Source organism: Drosophila arizonae, chromosome 5, assembly GCF_054131065.1.
Source record: "Drosophila arizonae isolate 15081-1271.41 chromosome 5, UAZ_ARI_1.0, whole genome shotgun sequence".
Lineage (NCBI taxonomy): Eukaryota > Metazoa > Arthropoda > Insecta > Diptera > Drosophilidae > Drosophila > Drosophila arizonae.
In genome coordinates, this window is record NC_142925.1 from 1,589,640 (window position 1) to 1,607,198 (window position 17,559).

The 17,559-nt window shown below is 38.8% G+C and overlaps 3 protein-coding genes across 5 annotated transcripts in view; 1 reads left to right on the forward strand and 2 right to left on the reverse strand.

Annotated features, from left to right (window-relative positions):
- The window catches only part of dpr1 (defective proboscis extension response 1), a 101,546-nt gene extending 95,604 nt beyond the window's left edge, over positions 1 to 5,942 (reverse strand). The window contains exon 1 of one of the 2 annotated variants that reach the window (XM_089472376.1): positions 4,969 to 5,942. In XM_089472376.1, coding sequence (XP_089328502.1) covers positions 4,969 to 5,065 — 97 coding nt within the window. In that variant the 5' untranslated portion in view covers positions 5,066 to 5,942. The remainder of the gene's footprint in view (positions 1 to 4,968) is intronic. The other variant, XM_018012939.2, reaches the window with a different exon arrangement.
- Positions 1 to 17,559, forward strand: part of LOC108614826 (uncharacterized) — a 72,978-nt gene that overhangs the window by 41,849 nt on the left and 13,570 nt on the right. For both annotated transcript variants that reach the window (XM_089472380.1, XM_089472381.1), the window contains exon 2: positions 10,665 to 10,745. In XM_089472380.1, coding sequence (XP_089328506.1) covers positions 10,707 to 10,745 — 39 coding nt within the window. In that variant the 5' untranslated portion in view covers positions 10,665 to 10,706. The remainder of the gene's footprint in view (positions 1 to 10,664; positions 10,746 to 17,559) is intronic.
- LOC108614825 (uncharacterized) lies at positions 14,254 to 15,833 on the reverse strand. The gene is made up of 2 exons (XM_018009046.2): positions 15,698 to 15,833; positions 14,254 to 15,470 (listed from the first exon to the last, which is right to left on the reverse strand). The coding sequence occupies exons 1-2, from the start codon at positions 15,765 to 15,767 to the stop codon at positions 14,836 to 14,838; spliced, it is 705 nt and encodes a 234-aa protein (XP_017864535.1). The 5' UTR covers positions 15,768 to 15,833; the 3' UTR covers positions 14,254 to 14,835.

The window sequence follows — 17,559 nt, forward strand, 5'->3', positions numbered from 1 at the left end:
ACATATGCCACGCAGATAAAGAAGAAGAAGAGTGTAAACAATTTGTGTTTGCATTAAATGGCGAACAGCTGCGCAAATAACTGCAATTTACATTTACCGCATCCGTCGCATATTTGGCGCACTAAATAAACACATAAAAATGCAAAGGAATAACCGCAAGTGCAAACACACGCACACACACACACACCTACACACACTCATACACCTACGCACTCATTTATGTGAGCTTCAACAATAAAAGCATTGCGCAAATTTTATGAATTCGTTATTGAATTACATTGATTAAAAGATATATACACCAACGCACACACACGCGCACCTATGTATATGTGTTTATAATACATGTCTTTTTTTCGCTCAGTGTAGCTTTTTTTTCGCAAATGTTAAATGTCAACTGCTCTTTGATTCGGCTGCAAAACTGTTTGCTCACTTTTCATGGTCACTCGCCTGATTTTTTTCTTCCATTTTGGGCCAACAAATTTGTAGCTGTGTGTGTGTAGTGTGTGTGTGTGTAAGTGTGTGTGTGTTTGCTACACTATTTCTATTTGTATAGCCAACCAGGCAGCTGGCGTGCTTTGGCCGCCTTTGCCTTTACCTTTCGCAATTTCCACACATTTTCAAACAAGTCGCTGGACGCACATACACACACACACTCGCGCACAGCCGCATACGCACACTCGCAATTTCGCCATTTTGACTTATTCAACATGCATCAATGTCAACAGCAAATGAAAATGTGCAACTGCAAATAGAAACTTTGATGGCAACCAGAAACATTTCCTGTTTACCTGCAGCTGTTGCAAATTAACGAACGTAGCAACAGTCTCTCTCTTTCTCTCTCTCTCGCTCTCTCTCTCCCTCTCTCTCTACCTGGTTATATATATATATATATATATATTATATATAAAATATATATAGTCTTGTATATATTTATGTGTGCTTTAGTCCTATATAACATCTATGCCGAGTCTCTCTCTCTCCCTCTCTCTCTCTCTCTCTATAGCGAGTCTCTGTCTCAGCAACTTTAAGCAAATATGAAATTTCAGATAACTAGTTAGTCAAAGCAAATTAATATGTCAATATACAATTTAGTCTTAACTAGTTTCAGTTGAGTTGCAAAATACGTAAAGCATTTGCATAGAGCTGGGATGCCTCAGTTGACTCAGGCTTAGCTTTTATTTCAAATTAAAACTATATTATGTATTAAATATAAATATAAATATAAATACTATAATCATATTAGGTATTTAATATAAATAAAAATATTATATTTATATTATGTATGAAATGTAAATATAAATATAATAATAATATTAGGTAGTTAATATAGAAATTATATTTATAAATATTATATTAATATTATGTATTTAAAGCAATTCTATTTGCTTTCAGCTTCATATAAAGCTTCATATAGAAATTGAACTATATTTTGTAAAATAGAAAAAATATTTTTTTTTATCTACAAAAATATATTTGATTGTGCCTCCAGAAATGGACAAATTTGTGATCCTAACAAATGGAATTGATGATTTATTATGCCCGTCAGGTGTGCTACCTCAGTCTCAATTTTGCTGCTGGTTTTCGATTCCCTTTGAGTTTTTTAAGTAATTTTTCAATTACGAATGACTTAAGCTGCAAAGTAATTTCTATTTGCCTTTTATTTCGCAACGACAAGTAGCTTTTAGCAAAATGAAATGCACACACACACACACACAGACACAGATAGATAGAGAGAGCGAAAAGCTATGATAGATGGCCAGATGTGAGTGTAGTTGGCAATAAAGGCAGCGGTTGGGCGGGGCGTGGCAGCGGGAGCGCAACAATTTGCAACGGTAAATTGCATTTGGAAAGCATTTCATTTGGAAATTACAAAGCAAAGCAAAGCAAAGCGAAACATAGACAATTGCGCCGTCGAAGACAAAATTGTGGAGGCAAAGCGCGGAATCGAAATGAAAATGAATGAAAATGCGAGAAAATGGAAAATTATAAAAAAAAAATGATGAAGTACGTTTAGGCATTGAGAGCTCTACCTCGCTTTACCTCTATCTCTCTCTTTCTCTATGTGTGTGTGTGTGTGTAACTGAAGTGGTTTGCAATGCCAGCTGAATGAATAAGTCTAACTGCGGCTACAACGAGCACACACACGCACGCACATATAACTGACAGAAACAATTTCATGTGTCAACTGCAACCTCAACGACATCAACTGAAGCTCGACCCTGAACAGCCAAACAACAATGCAATAAAAAATAACATGTTTCTAGTACAAATAGATACAAACATTTATGCATATGCATACATACATGCACATGCATATATATAAAGATATATGTTTTTTCAATATCCTAACATAATCCCCTCAAAGCGCAGCGTTAAAAAACATCAGGTAAACAAGACCAGCTTAAAAGTATGCTATAGAAAATGCAACTGCAGCCTCGCTCTGCATTTCTTTCAGCCACAATAATAATAGTTCAAACATATACATATAGTATAGATATTGCAGATTATTCGTATTTTGTGAAAAAATATCTTTATTAATCTATAAAATATATTTGTAGTGTCCAGTAAGCTGTCCTGGTTGCTTGAGTAGGAGGCTGAAAAGCTCTTTTTGTGCTGAGCTTCGTTTGTTGATTTCTTTTAAGAAAAATATGAAATATTTGCGGTTGTATTTGAAATTAAATTTGTTCTAGGAAATATATTTAAAATATATATTTTCATATACAAAGATGTCTTAGCTTAAAATTTTAATCCAAATACGTTTGACTTTCATTTAATTATTATATTATTTTATTTTATTTTTGTGGTGTTTTCTTTTTCTTTCATTTTTCGAAAAAAAGAAAAATCATTTATTTATATATTATTTAAAAAATTTTTTTTTTATTATTATTATTACTATTTTTTTTTTATTATTATTATTATTTTTTTATTTTGGTTTTAGTTTAACTTTAGTTTTAGTTTAACTCAATTTCTAAAAAAAAAAAAAAAAAAAAAAAAAAAAAAAAAAAAAAAACACTACAGTATAACCTAGCTATGACGATTCCGCTTATAATTTTCGTCCGGTTATTGCGATGAAAATTCAATGTTTCGGTTGTACCACAAATAAATCTATATGAAAAGGCCTCCGCTTTTAAGGACAAGCCGCTTATATCGACAATATCTCACGTTTCAACCAAACGGCGTGTCGAAAAACAGCATCAAACAATATTGTCAAAGATTAATATATTGTGTACAACGTGTGTATATGGCTTAGTTTTGATATAAAAATTAATTTGGTTTATATTAACCATAAAAAAACGAAAAAAAAAAATGATTTTTTTTTTTTTGCTCTCCTAATTAATAATTTAAATATAATTAAAGAGTATACATGTATATTATAGTATTAGTTATATTTTATAGTATTTTATGTATTATTATAAATACTACAATATTTTCCCAATTACATATAATTCTTAATTATTTAATTATTTCTGTATTCTGTTGAGCTTTTTAGGGCATGTTCTCCCATAAAATGCCCATTTCTTTTTAGAGGCTTAAAGCGCGGGTATACAACAACAACAACAACGACAACAGCAACAACAACAACAACTGGTGCATTTTTCAAGGCAGCGGCTGCATTTAGAAGTGCCTGCCAGCTCGTTAGTTTGTCAGCGCACATGAATGCGTCTATAGCTCTATGTGTGTGAAAGCGTGCGTGTGTGCGTGTGTTATTTCTTGCCAACACTCACTTTTCATATGCACATACCTATATATACCAACATATATATATATGTATATATGTTAGACGCCTGTATGCAGCATGAATTGAAAATGAAATTTTGTGTCAGTGTTGCGGAAAGTACGAGTTTACAGTTAGTACACAGCCAGTGTGTGTCAGTGTGTGTGAGAGAGTGGAAAGTTGGCGAGCCAGACAACAAACAACACACACACTCACACTCACACACACATTCACATGAGCATATGCAGATGTTTTGGGCTTCGAGCTTGGGGCTACAAGTGTTTAGCTGCCATTTGGCTGGACCAAAAGCCCCCCAACAAAAAAAAAAGAGCACTTGAATGGGTGGCAGCGCACTGGGTGGCTGACCGGATGGCTGCGACCTTGCCTTGCACAAGAAATGAGCAAACAGCCAGCTGAACCCTAAAGGCTTCAGCAATAACAACAGCTACATTTTTTTTTCTTTTTGAGGTCGTTAAGTCAGAGAAAGCAACAACAACAACAACAACAAAATGGTACACTTCAAGCGCAATTAGCTCGCGCGCATAGATTGACACAGTCATTAAATCAAAGAAAAAAAAAATGAAATGAGATGGCCGTAGGCGACTGCCTAATGCTCGCTCAAGCTAAAAAAATTTACTAAAAATAATAATAAAGGGATTTTTGTGAATTAAAGAGATTAAAGCTGCAAAAGTCGTATATTGGAGCACCATGACAGATATAGTTTTTAATAGACTTGCCACGCCTAATAGGCGTAGGAAACGCAACATAAACTGCATAAGAGCAGGGCATACAGAGTCCATATATAACTCTCAAATTTCAAGTAGTTGAAGCTGGCATAGAACAAGCTGAATGGGTATGAGGAGAAATTCACACATATATGCTCTCTTTGGCCACAAGCTGAGCGGGCAACAACAAAGACGGACGCGCCGACCACAGGAAAGAAGGCGTGGCCTGACAATAAGAGCTTTGCTGCTGCGAAAATTGAAAATTCCGCGCGCGCAAATTTAAAGAATTTCAATTGTGAAACAAACGAACGACGAAACGCCCAAACGGAAATTAGCGCACAAATTCAAAGCGACAAAAGCAATTAGAGGGAGCGAGAGAGGTGGAGCCCAGCCTGCGGAAGGGTGCTGAGGCTGCTGAGCCGAATGGCCGGGGGGCGACAAATTAAATTTAATACGAAATTAAATGAGAATAAATTGGATTATTTAATTAAATGTGGACCAAGAGCAAAGGGGTCGAGCAGCACTTACCTTGCAGCTGGGCCAGCAGCGGCAGCAGCAGCAGCAGCGGCCAACAGTTGAATAATCCAAAATTGGCCAACATTGTGCTTGGCCTTGTTAACCGCATAGCTCTAATTACAATATATATATATATATATGTGTATATGTATGTGTATATATATTGCTGTTATTTTATTGTTAGCTTTGGCTCTGATCTTGTTGGGGGCGTCTCGGCTCTAAGCGCTCGCCTGGGAGCTATTACAAAATCCAGCGCTATCTCTTTGACAATTGTATCTGTGTGGAGGCTGCTGCCACTTTGCTCGCTTTCGCGCACTGCACAATAAAACTTTTTGGTTTTAGCCAAATTGTTGTAAATTCAATTTGCTTGTTTTGCTTTTAATGTAATTTTTGTTTTCGTTGCTGTTTGTCGTTGGCTTTGGCGTCGCAACAACAGCCGCATAAATCATACGCCATGTGCGTCGCTTACCAACACTTAGAAACGAACACACACACGCACACACCTACGCACCCGCACCCACCCACTCACTCACTCACTGACGCGTTGACAATTGTTTGTGTTTCTACTTTTCATTTGTTGTAACTTGGTTTTGGTTTTTAGATAACAAGCGTAGGCGCCAAGTAATTTATCTTGTTGCTGGCGGCTTAGCGCTTTCGCTTGACTTGGCTAACAGGAGTGTTTGAATTTCCGTTGTTGCTGTTGTTGTTTGTTAACTTGATTCACTGGTGCAGTCGCACTTTCCAGTTAGAGTTGTGTGTGTGCTTATTGCATTTGCATCACATGTCATCCACTTGTCAACACTGTTCGCAGTTAATGCTGCATCGCGCACTTCGCAGCACTTGCGTGGAATCGCCTTGCTCAACTCGCACACGTACACGTTTCACGCTCCACACATACACACGGACACACACAGCGAGGGAGACGAACAAAAAAGCAACGCGTGCTTCGCACTCGACTAACAGGATTTAACTGACTGCTGACTGCGCTGCTGGCGTCGGCTAGCTCGCCAATCGTGGCGCTGCACACGAAGCACTGAACGGCACGACGAAGCTGCGACAGCGCTTCGGCTATGCTAGCCAAAACGGAACGAGCCGAACGCAAGAGAGAATTCACAAATTTTCTCTTTAGTCGCATACAGTTATTGCTGTTGTTGTTGCTGCTGTTGCTGGCAAAAATTATTGGTGCACGAAATTTGTAGCCGATGCAAAGTTTCGAGTAGCACTCTCTTGGCTAGAGTGCCTTGTACTTGTACTTGTGCTCTTACATTTTGTTTGCTGTAGTTATTTGCAGCTGTAGTTGCTGTTGTTGTTGTAGCTCTGGCTTTGTTTGGCTTTGCTGCAGTAGCTGTTGTTGTTGCTGTTGTTGTATCTTTGCTGTTTGGCCTGTAATTGCAATTATAAATAATTTATTAACATTTATTTAAAGCCAGCTTCTAGGAAGTGTAGAAGGCAAAGCACTTAAGCGCTATTGACGCAAGTAAACGGAATGCAAGAAACTGTACAAATCGAGCAGCTTAGAGCTGTTAAACAATGCATTAGACGCTGTTAAATCTATTAACAGTGTTGCTAAACTAATTGTTTTTGACACCATGTAAACAGAAGTAACAAAGCTGAATGGAAGATGCTTAAGTGTTGAGCAAAATTTAATACAATAATTAAATAAAAAGTAAATAAAAAAAATCATTACAAAACTATTTTTATAATTTTATTTTAAAATAAAAAATGTATAGTGTATTTAATACTTATAAAGTGAATATATATTATACGATACATTTTTACTTAAATCAAATTAATATTTTTTTAAATATCAATAAATCTCATATTGAGCTAGCACATGTTGTGATTCCCTAGGAAGGCGCTGTAAAATGTTAACTAAGCAACTAAGCGCTGTCCTAGGTCAGTTAGCAGCGTATAAGAGTAAGAGAGCAACAGCTCTTAGCCGTATAAGACAAATCTGCTGCCATGACTCTTATACACCTAAAGCAAAGGGCAGGCCAAAGAGAAAATAGCCCACAGCCACAGCAAGAGTAACTCCTTAAGCAAATCAAATGCAAATGAAAAAAAAAAAAAAAACAAATGCAGTTATATTAATGCTTTTCATTAATTCAAAAACAGTTACAATTATTTATTATATTATTTCGCATTTTTTATTTTAATTTTAACGATTATGTACTTGCAGAGAAAGAGAGTTTTCAATCAATTTACGAAAAACTTTTTAATTACATTTGACCAAAAATAAAAAATAAAAACAAACAGATAAACCAAATGCACAGCTGATAGAGTGGACCACACACACATACACGAATACAGTCATATGTATGTGCTTGAATCAATTAAATTAATTAGCGCCATGAAATATTTGAACGATGCTACGATAAGGCTGCAACTTTTTTTTAGCTCATTCTCCATATACTTTTTCTGTTCTCTTTTTTTTTACAATATTTAATTAATTTGCCCAAACAATTTCAATTCTCAATTAGCTGGCGATAATTGGATCCGTGTGTGTGTGTGTGATTGTGCTGTGTCTTATGCAATTGTATTGATATACCCTGTATTTATTTGTAATGAGGTCTTCAAAGGCAAGACCTGTGAGTAGCTGAAGACTTTGTCAAGGAAATTCAAGAAAACTAATATTAATTATTGCATTTATATTTGAAATATTCTCTAATATAAGTAATAAAAGAGGTAAAAGTGGGAAAAAAAAAGGTTTGGCTAGAGCAAAAATCTTTCAGTAGAGAATATTTGATATAGATCACACAATAATTCACTTATCAAACAACATATGAAGCTATAAATTAAGTTAAATATGAAGTTAAATCATAATTTATGCCTTTCTCATTTGCCTTAACTCGCCACAACACAGAATATGTATCCGTCTCTCAAGCTCTCTCTCTCCCTCTCTCTCTCTTTCTCGCGCTGTCTCAGCCACACTCTAATTCATTTCCAACTTGTGCTAAGCTGGCCAAGGCCAACAGCTAAATCGCAATCAAGGCCGCAGGGAAAATGTAACAAGTTTTGACTGGCGAGAAGCGAGAAGCGAACTCCTGCTGACTAGTGTACACTTATTATGGCCGCAATTAGCGCCCAATTCTCGTCGTCGTTGGGGCACGTGTCAATCGTATGCCAAAGCGTTTTGCCCAAAGCCGCTTAAATACAGCCGCACTCTGCCGCACGAACAGTTCCTGCTCCTGCTACTGCTTCTGCTCCTGCTTCTGCTTCTGCTCCTGCTCCTGCTCTCATTGCCGATATTACATTCACCAACTAAAGCAAAGCGGAGGCAAGTAAACTTTTTAATTGAAACAATTTGTAAAAAAGCAACCAAAAGACACCGACAACAACAACAACAACAACAACGAGAGTGGGAACAACCTTAAGCAGAGCAGACAGCGTAACAAAGTTTGAGCTGCTTTTAATCATGGCCAGCGGCTAGAAAACTGCCTAAGAATAAGCTACGTCTGATCTACACTGAACGAAAACATGGCATTAGCCCGCGAGCTGTCATATAGCAACAAAAGGCGAGCAGAGAGAGAGAGAGAAGGCTAAGATATATATACATATATGAATGCGTGAAATAAACAAGTATAGGCTGAAAATTTATTTAGCTGAAATTTCAGATTTCTTTTAAATTGTTTTCTTGTTTATCTATGAAATGACAAACAAAATAATAGAATTTTTTTCAAGAAGGAAATTGCTCAAACTAAGTCTGAAATATTAAATTAATGATAATTAGGTTTTTTTTTTGTAATTATGTTATTTTCTAATGACTAAATTTTATTTATTTTATATCTATATTTAGTAACTTTTATTATATTTATATTAAGAATTTTTGTATTGTTATTATTATTTAGCTTTATATTTTATATAATAGGCTGCAATATTTTAAATAATTTGTTTATTAATTATTTATTTTATATATAGAAAATTGGAAATTTATAATATTTATTTTAAGAATTTCAGCATATTATTATTACTTAGTAATATTATATAATAGGCTGCAATATTTTAAATAATTTGCTTCTTAATTTACTGTAAATAGTTAATAAATTATTTTTAGTTCTGTAAAATACTTTCTTCTTATTTTGATAAGAAAGTAAATATAATTTCCAAATATTTTTTTTAATTTATAAAAATCAATGGCATTCTCAATCATATCAAGCCAAATTCATGTAGATAATCCAGCTAATCCGTATTGAATCTTAACTGGGACAAAGATCTAATAAATTTCTTCAATAAATCTGATTAAATAATAAATCTATTGGAACTATCAAATAAATTATAAGAAACTGATATATCTTTTCTCTAAATAAAATTCTTTAAAATTTCCATATGAATTTTAGCTGTCATCTGCCTATTTAAGGAACCTCTACATAGTTTCTCTCTGTGCATTTCGTTCCCGTCTTTAGTCTGTTTGTTTTTTTGGTCGGTTTGCGTGATTCCTTTATTGAATTACTCGGCTGCTTTAACACGATATCGATGGCGTGTACCGTTAACGTATTGATACAACACGCAGACACACATACATTTTAATTTATATATATGTATATCCATATATATACATATATATCAAATCTATATAATATGTAGAGACAAGGAAGTCGCATAAATTTGCGGTATTTGGCAAATCATTATTCGAATCAGCGTCGCACGCGCCGCGCACAATTGGATTTGGCTCGGGCTTGGCTTGGCGTCGGGCGCAAAACAAATCAAAAATCTATTAAGTGCCCCCTTAATACCCCTCGACACTTCGCACTTCTTCACACTTTGCTCGTCATTCCCGTTCTCTTTATGACGCACCCCTCCTCAAACACTCCGGCGGATTTCTTGTGGTCACGTGTCACACGAATTGCACTGATATCGCGCTACCTTGTTGACACTGTCCACAGCATTGAGCAGCAGTAAGAGGGCGAGCGAGAGAGAGAGAGAGAGAGGGAAAGTGAGGGTTGCCCCGGCTAAGGGTTGCTTTGGGGCTTGCCCCCGCGATGGCTTCATTAGAGTGCAGCGAAGCCATCCCCAGCCGCCTACGCCGCAAATCGTCAGTCGAAAGCGAAAGTGATGACCCTTATGCCTATGTAGGGCTATAGAGGGTTGCTTGAGCACGCCTTGAATACCCTGTAGAGCGCCAAGGTTAAGTAGATTTCTGTTTTAGCTAATGCCACTGAGAGTGAAAGTCTTGTGATACAGATTTTTTGGCTGACGTTGATCTAGTCTTATGCATCTACGTGTAATATAAAAATACCAATATCCAGTCTTATTACTCAAGTGTTGAGCTTTCCTTTCAGTCTTCACTTACCTCTTTAATTGAAAGGCAAAGAAAACTCTTTTGAGTACAAATACTAAAATGATATATGACTAGACTGCGACACCTTATATGCAGAGTTTATATTGGCTAAAGCGTTATATGCACTATTGAATCGATTCCTAATGTTTCTGCTGTTTTACCAAAAGTTCATTATATATCTCATAAGATATGAGCTATATTCAAGATGCAGATAGGAAAACTGATAGGTTTTGAATAGATGATTGAATATACCAAGTCATTTTTGATAATTTCCGATAAATATCGATTACTACGAAAACGTTTCACGAATATCTCATCCCTCTTCTGACACAAAGATTGCCAATACACCATTTGATTGATATCTGCAACCGAACGGAAGTGAGAATCAACATCTGACTAAAACACTCCTTGAACTCTTGTATCTCCACAGATTTCTCTGACTGTTTAGAGACCTGCAGCTGGCAATTGAAATATGCGAGGCCGATTAAAGTACACGGAACACAACAGCTGCGTAAGTACTCAAAGTAATTTTTATTGGATGTTGGCCATTTACAGGATAACTCCCAGTTGGGCAGATTCTATTAGTCGTTATTCTTATATATTTATTTATTTTTTTCCTTTTGTTTTTGACATTCGCAAGTGGCATTAATTGAAATGCCAAACAGGGGCTGTTAACCCCCTTAAGTTCCCGCTCCCAACAACAACAACAACAACAATAGCTCGTTGAGGGGGCAACGATGCATGAGATATGTGAGAATGAAAGTAAGGGGGAAACAAGAAATCATTTTGGACTTGGCGACTTGGCAGATGATTCGCGTAGCACCAGCAGCAGCTACATGCCTCCTGCCAATGCCTGCCCACCTGCTCGCACCTGGCACAGCGGCGCGACCCTTGCAGCAAAAGCCACAAAACAAAGGGAAAAGCAAAGCAAAAGAAATGAGCGGCAAATGCAATAAAAACCAAAACCCGCATAATTTAACACAAGTGCTACAAGAGCGTATGTGTGTGTGTGTGTGTGCGTGTGTGTGTGCACACGCTTCTCTCAATTATTTGTTTGTCCTGGGATTTGCAGCACACGGAGGAGTTCAGCTGCTGCCTCAGTGCCGTTGCAATTGCGTGTGGCATGGTGTGTGGGAGGCGGCGGCACACGCCTCTTTTTATTGTGCCAAGTGGCAACAGGCAACAACAACAACAACAACAACAACAACAACTGGCATTAACATTTAAAACAATTTTCAATGCTGTAAAAATAACTGTAAAAATTTTCAGTACCACAAACAAAACGACAAAAGGCGCAAACAACAACATTGCCTCTATGTGTGTGTGTGTGTGTGTGACACTTCAACACGCCTGCATACTTAATACAAACAGAAACATTTGCTCAACAGCCACGCCCCCTGCTGCCCTTTTGGCCTTTTGCCCCGCCCCGCCCCGTCCCACCTCGCCTCGCCTTCTCTTAACTTGCTTTCAACTAAAGCCACAGAAAACAGTTTTTCTTATCGCTCAAATGTCATCGGCTGTCGACAATTTTTGGGCTTTGCCACTTGCCACAAATTTCGGCGACCTCTACCGCCCACGGCCCGCCTCGCTCCGTTCCGTCCCCGTCCCCGTCCCTCTCTGGCCCACTCGCATAGACGCTCATTTGTGTAATCCGGGCCATGCCCAGAGGGCGGCACTTGCGGCATTTAGTTTGTAATTTAGCGCATTTAGTGCCACATTTGCAGGGAGTAAAAGCGAGCGAGACAGTCAGACAGAGAGAGAGAGAGAGAGAGAGAGAGGGAAGAGAATGTGTGCTGTCACCAGAATTCAAAGTGTTGCTCCTTCGACTCCAAATGTCGGTATTGCAGCTTTGGCTGTGATTCTACAAATGTTCTTTTCCTCTGCTTCCAGCACATGAATATGCTATGCGAAATGCTTAGCAGCTAATTTGTATGCATGTGAGGGTGTGCATAAGGAAGAGAGAGACACAGAGAGAGATAGAGAGAGAGAGAGAGAGAGTCAGTGTGTGTGGTTGTGTTTAAGTATGTGTGCTGCTAGTGCTCAAAGTTTTGCTTAGCTTTAATTGCTTTTTGATTTGATTCGCAGACTTAAAGCATTTGCCGTTGTTTTGCTTTTTTCGTTCTATTCGGATTAGGATGAACCATTTAAGATACTAAGCATAAGCACAGAAAGTTCTATCTCTTGTCATTTATACTTAGTTTGATAGCTGAAATCATGAAAATATTTCTCTACTCTCACTCTATGATAATTGTATTACTTTATCACTTAATCGAACTCCCTTCCTATCTGTCAATTTCTAGCTATTTATCTATGCCTTATGTTATTATACAGGAGGAAGATCATGAGTCAATTTTCTGCCTCAGCCTTAGGCTCACTCTCCCTGTCTCTTTCTCTCCTGTCTCTTTATGTGCTGTCTTTCTGTCCTGTCTCTTTCTGTCCCTCTCTCTCTTTCTCTCTCTCTCTCTCTCTTTCTCCCTCTCTCTCTCTTTCTTTCTCTCTCTCTCCCCCTCTCTCTTTCTCTCTCTCCATACTGTCTCTCTCCATCTATCCCATTTTCTTCTTTATCTATCCCTTTCTCTCCCTCCCTTACCCTCTCTCTCTCTTACTATCTTTATATATCCCACCTTCTCTCTGTCTCCCCTCCCTTCCCCCTCTCTCTCATTCCCTCTCTGTCTCTCTCTCTCTCTGTCTCAACCACTCCGCATAAATTTCTGTTTCTACAATTTTCGTTTTACCCTTTTTTCCTTATCTCCTTCAATATACCTAAACAAGTCAAATTCATAATCTTCCCCTTTATCATATCATATTCTTTCACGCTCAGACTCTCCCACTCCCGCTCTCTCTCTCTCTTCCTTCTTCATTCTATTCAACTCCATCTCAATTTGTGGAGTCCAACAATTAAATCATTTCATGCCCATGCCTATAGCCCATTCGCTTTTAACGCATTAGCATAAATATTTGATATCAGCTAATGCAATGGCCATTTGGGCAAGGCCCTGCTACCGATAAACAGGAATACGAACCACTAGAAACCACCACTGAAGCCACCTGCATGTGTCCGGATAGGAAACGAAAACTCCAACTGAAATATGCTTAATAGTTATTATAATGCTGGGATAAGGCAAGTCTTAAAGGTCTTGCGGCCACATAAATTTCTCATCAAAATCAATAGGAAATCTGGAGGGGGAGCAGCGGAGGGCCACGAATGGCATGCCGCAGGATGCGGCCAGGATACGCGTATGTGTGTGTGTGTATGCATACGTGTGTGGCTGTTCAGGAACTGCGTTGACATTGGCCAGTGTTAAAGTTAATAAATTGTGGTCAGGATTTATGGGCGCGGCCGTTGAACTGTGCCGGCAATGACATTTCAATGTTTACATAAGCCGTGTGTTTATTTCCCATTCCCTCTCTGCTTCACTTACTCACTCCCACTCTCTGTCTCTCCCCCTCTCTCCGTCTCTCCCTTTCTCGGTGTGTCTCGTAGTCTCTCTATGGAATAGGCAAGGGGTTTCTGCGTGGCTGTTTGCATTAATTTCTATTTATGCGTGTCTGTGTGCGTGTGAGTCTGTGTGTGCGTGTGTGTGTGTCTAGGCATGACATTGCAAATGGTGACATATGCATTGGCTAAAACCTTTTACATTTGCCACCCAACAAACACACACAACAAACACGCACACGCACCCACTGCTCCTCTGCCCACCCCGCCCACTTTTGGGCTCATTTTGATGAAATCAGCCAAGCGAGAAATTCAATCAAGCTTCGACTAAGCATACTGAGCGAAAAGACAACGTTCAAAGTTCGAGTTTGTCTTGGCAAAGTTTCATTGCGACTTGATTTGCTGATTTTGTGGCGAATATTTTTGTTCCTCTTCTTCTAGCTATGCTATGTTAATATCACCCACATTTCAACAACTTTTCTATATCAACTTTTCTCTAATAACTTTCTGGCATAGCGCTTATTTAATTTTCTCTAAGTGCAACGATTCGATTGGGGGAATTTAGACAAAATCTTCCTTCTTATATTATTTATTTATTAATTTATATTCATTTTAATCACTACTTTACTTTACTACTTTATTTAATACTTTGTTTTACAGTGTAATTTTAGTTTCAGCTATTGAGGATTTTATTTTCAATTCTCTGACAACAACTTAGGTCCAATTTTTTCCCAGTGCACATGGTAGCATTAATAGAGTTTTAGCACTTGCTGCCCTGGCTCTGTTTGAGTTGGTTACTTATTAGCTAACTGTAGGAATTTCTACAAATTTTCTCTCAGTGCAGTATTTATATATATTGTATTTATATCAGTTGGCATCAGCTTAAATATCTAAAAGCTAGCTGTATTAGTGTATAGTATACATAAATTTCGCATTTCAACTTAACTCCATTATATATTCGCTCAGTGTATCCACCGGCTTCTTAATAGCTTTTAGGTCCAACAACCCCCACTACTCATGTCGCTTTATTATTCTTGCATAAGAACCCGCACCCACACACCTTCAGTTGCCACGTCATGACCCCTGCCACGCCCACTTGTGGTATCAATTATACTTTAATAGACTTAAGCACTAAATTACTCAATAAACACACATAGATTAGAATTTATGCATTCGGATTAGCTGTGGACGCTTCCCCTAGCGTTGATTCTGATTCTGTGCCTTCGGCTGGTTTGCTCTCGTCCTGCTGCTCCGGTGCCAGCTCGGCGCTTCGTCGATGCCGAAATATGGATCGTCCCTTATTGACCACAATGCAGGTGATGCCGGGAGTGCCAGCGATAGGGTCCGCATAGTCTGAATAGTAATCCTCGGTGGCCTGGCGACCCAGCCCCGAATAATCGTCGTCATCTTCATAGTCATACAAATCGCGATCATCATTAAAGTCCTCGTACTGATCGTTGGCACGTCCCTGCAGCAGATTCCCACTCAAGCTTCGACTTTGGAAGCAGACCTCCTGAGTCGATCCACCAGCGCCGCCGCTGCTGCCGCCATCGGTCGACGTCGAGTTCAGCGAGTTGATTAGGTTGGATACATAGGCCGCTGTCTCATTCGAGGTAAGCAGATCGAAGATCAGGGCGCCGCCCAGACCGTTTGCCACGCCCAGCGCAAAGCCGCCCAGGCCTGCTATGGCTGAGGGCGTGGCGCGGCCAATGGGGGTCAGCTGCCCCTCATCGACGCCCGCCTCAACGAGAGCGGAGCGCAGCTCCTGCGGCGTCAAAGGACGAAGGGTGAGGCGACCAGCTGAGGAGGGAGGAAAATAAATTATTAGAACTTTAATCAAGCTGTAACCCGCGTCAAAGATAAATAAAGTCAAGTCAATCCAGTATAAGAATCCAAGCACATTTTAAGTGCTAGCCAAATAATCGTCTGCTTAAAGGTCAACTTGAAAGTCAATTGAACTCCGATATTAAATTCGTCTTTAAAGTCCATGCAAAGGGCGAGCTAGAGGCAACATAGGGTCCACTCACCTGCGACTGTTGTCAGCAGACAGCTGAGGCCAATCAGGGCAATGGCCCACAGAGCATTTGGGGTTTTCATGGCTAGCGACTAATGCCTTCTTGACCGCAAACCGCGCGCGTCTTAACTGAAACCAATCGCCGGCTGGCGCTCAACTTTTATGTCGAAGAACTCAAAAGAAAGTTGACATCAGCCAACGCCAGCGCGTTTTGCATATGCAAAACCCGAATAACAAAGTTGAAGTCAAGGGTCAAACTAAGAGGCGACTGGAAATAGGCCAACGGCCTAAGGCCAATCTGCAACCGGTTTTAGCCAATCAATAGATTTCTTTCGGCTGCGTGCTTCATAGGCATAACTAAATAATACAAATTTATCAACAAACAAAAGTGTAATCAGGTGGATCTCATTTATATGTATATATGTATCTGTATCTGTATCTGTATCTGTATCTGTATCTGTATCTGTATCTGTATCTGTATCTGTATCTGTATCTGTATCTGTATCTGTATCTGTATCTGTATCTGTATCTGTATCTGTATCTGTATCTGTATCTGTATCTGTATCTGTATCTGTATCTGTATCTGTATCTGTATCTGTATCTGTATCTGTATCTGTATCTGTATCTTTCTTCCTCCCCCTATTTCTTACTATTTCTTATATCTATCCATATCTCTACCAACATCTGCATATATAACAAACTAGCTAGCTGAATTGGCTGAAATTAGAATCGTAGACGGTTTCACTTTTGAATCTAGCTACTGTTATAACATCTATCACAACTCTATAATAATACAGCCACGATCAAATTTATTGGTCTCTTGAGCTGACTTAGTAACTAGTAAATCTTTGCAGCTTTTTGCCACAGGCCTGATTACAAAATATTGGCTGCTGAAGCTAATTTACATTTATCTCTTGTTGGTATTGACAAGTTCGACCCGCGGCATTTTCAGAAGCAGCTATCGGCCTTTACTAGATCTAACATACGATTTCTATATTAACGCCAATTAGATTCACAGAACTCATTAGCATGCCTATTAATCATAATGGAGAGGGTATCTTTCATGTTTACAATTAACTGAATTCCATCTTTAGAGAGCATTTCTTGCAACTTTCACGATGGACTTGAAAAAACCAAAGGGGGAAGTTCTCAGCGCTCAAATTATTATAGAGATTATGTTCCCTCTCTCTCTCTCTCTCTCTCTCTCTCTCTCTCTCTCTCTATCTCTTATAACTAAATTTATTTCGAAGTCATTTATAGGTAATCTCGTTTAAGTCAAGTCCAATCCCATCTTGCTATGATTCTCCCTCTTGACATTCTTGGTCGACCTTCTATCTGTTCACACTTGAGCAGCCATAGTCAGCAGAGGATTGCAACATCGAGGAGTGGATCAATGTTGCAATCAGCGTCTTCCACTTAGTACAAATACCAGCTCATATGCGAAATATTTGGCTATCATTGAAGGACTCTCGGATGTGGAGTGGCAAGGAGACCGCAGTCTACTTTCGTTTATTTGTTTGGCAAACAAAAATATTTTAATATTCCTGATTGCAGAGCGAAAACCGAATCATGTCAAAAGGTAGCCAAGGTAAGGCGAATGTCTGCCGGCTGCTTAACCCCCATTTCCCGTTAGTCATGCGAGCATATTTTTTGCTTGTTAGCGTTTTGTTGCTCAGGGCTCATTCTTATTTTTGGCTACTTAAAAGCTAACATTTGGCTTTGTTGCAGCTGCAAGTACTTATTAAGCCATAAGCCGCTTTTCAGGGACAGACAGACAGACAAACGGACGGACAGACAGAAGTAACTGCAGTTCGCAGTGCTTTTTTAACTGGGTCTAGAGCCAAACAGCAGCATATTCTATATATGCCATTGTTG

What these genes read in the sequence shown, in the direction of transcription:
- LOC108614825 (XM_018009046.2), bottom strand. Translation starts at nt 15,767, where the DNA reads ATGAAAACCCCAAATGCTCTGTGGGCCATTGCCCTGATTGGCCTCAGC. An exon ending in TCTGCTGACAACAGTCGCAG is followed by an intron (nt 15,471 to 15,697) that starts GTGAGTGGACCC and finishes CTCCCTCCTCAG; the next exon opens with CTGGTCGCCTCACCCTTCGT.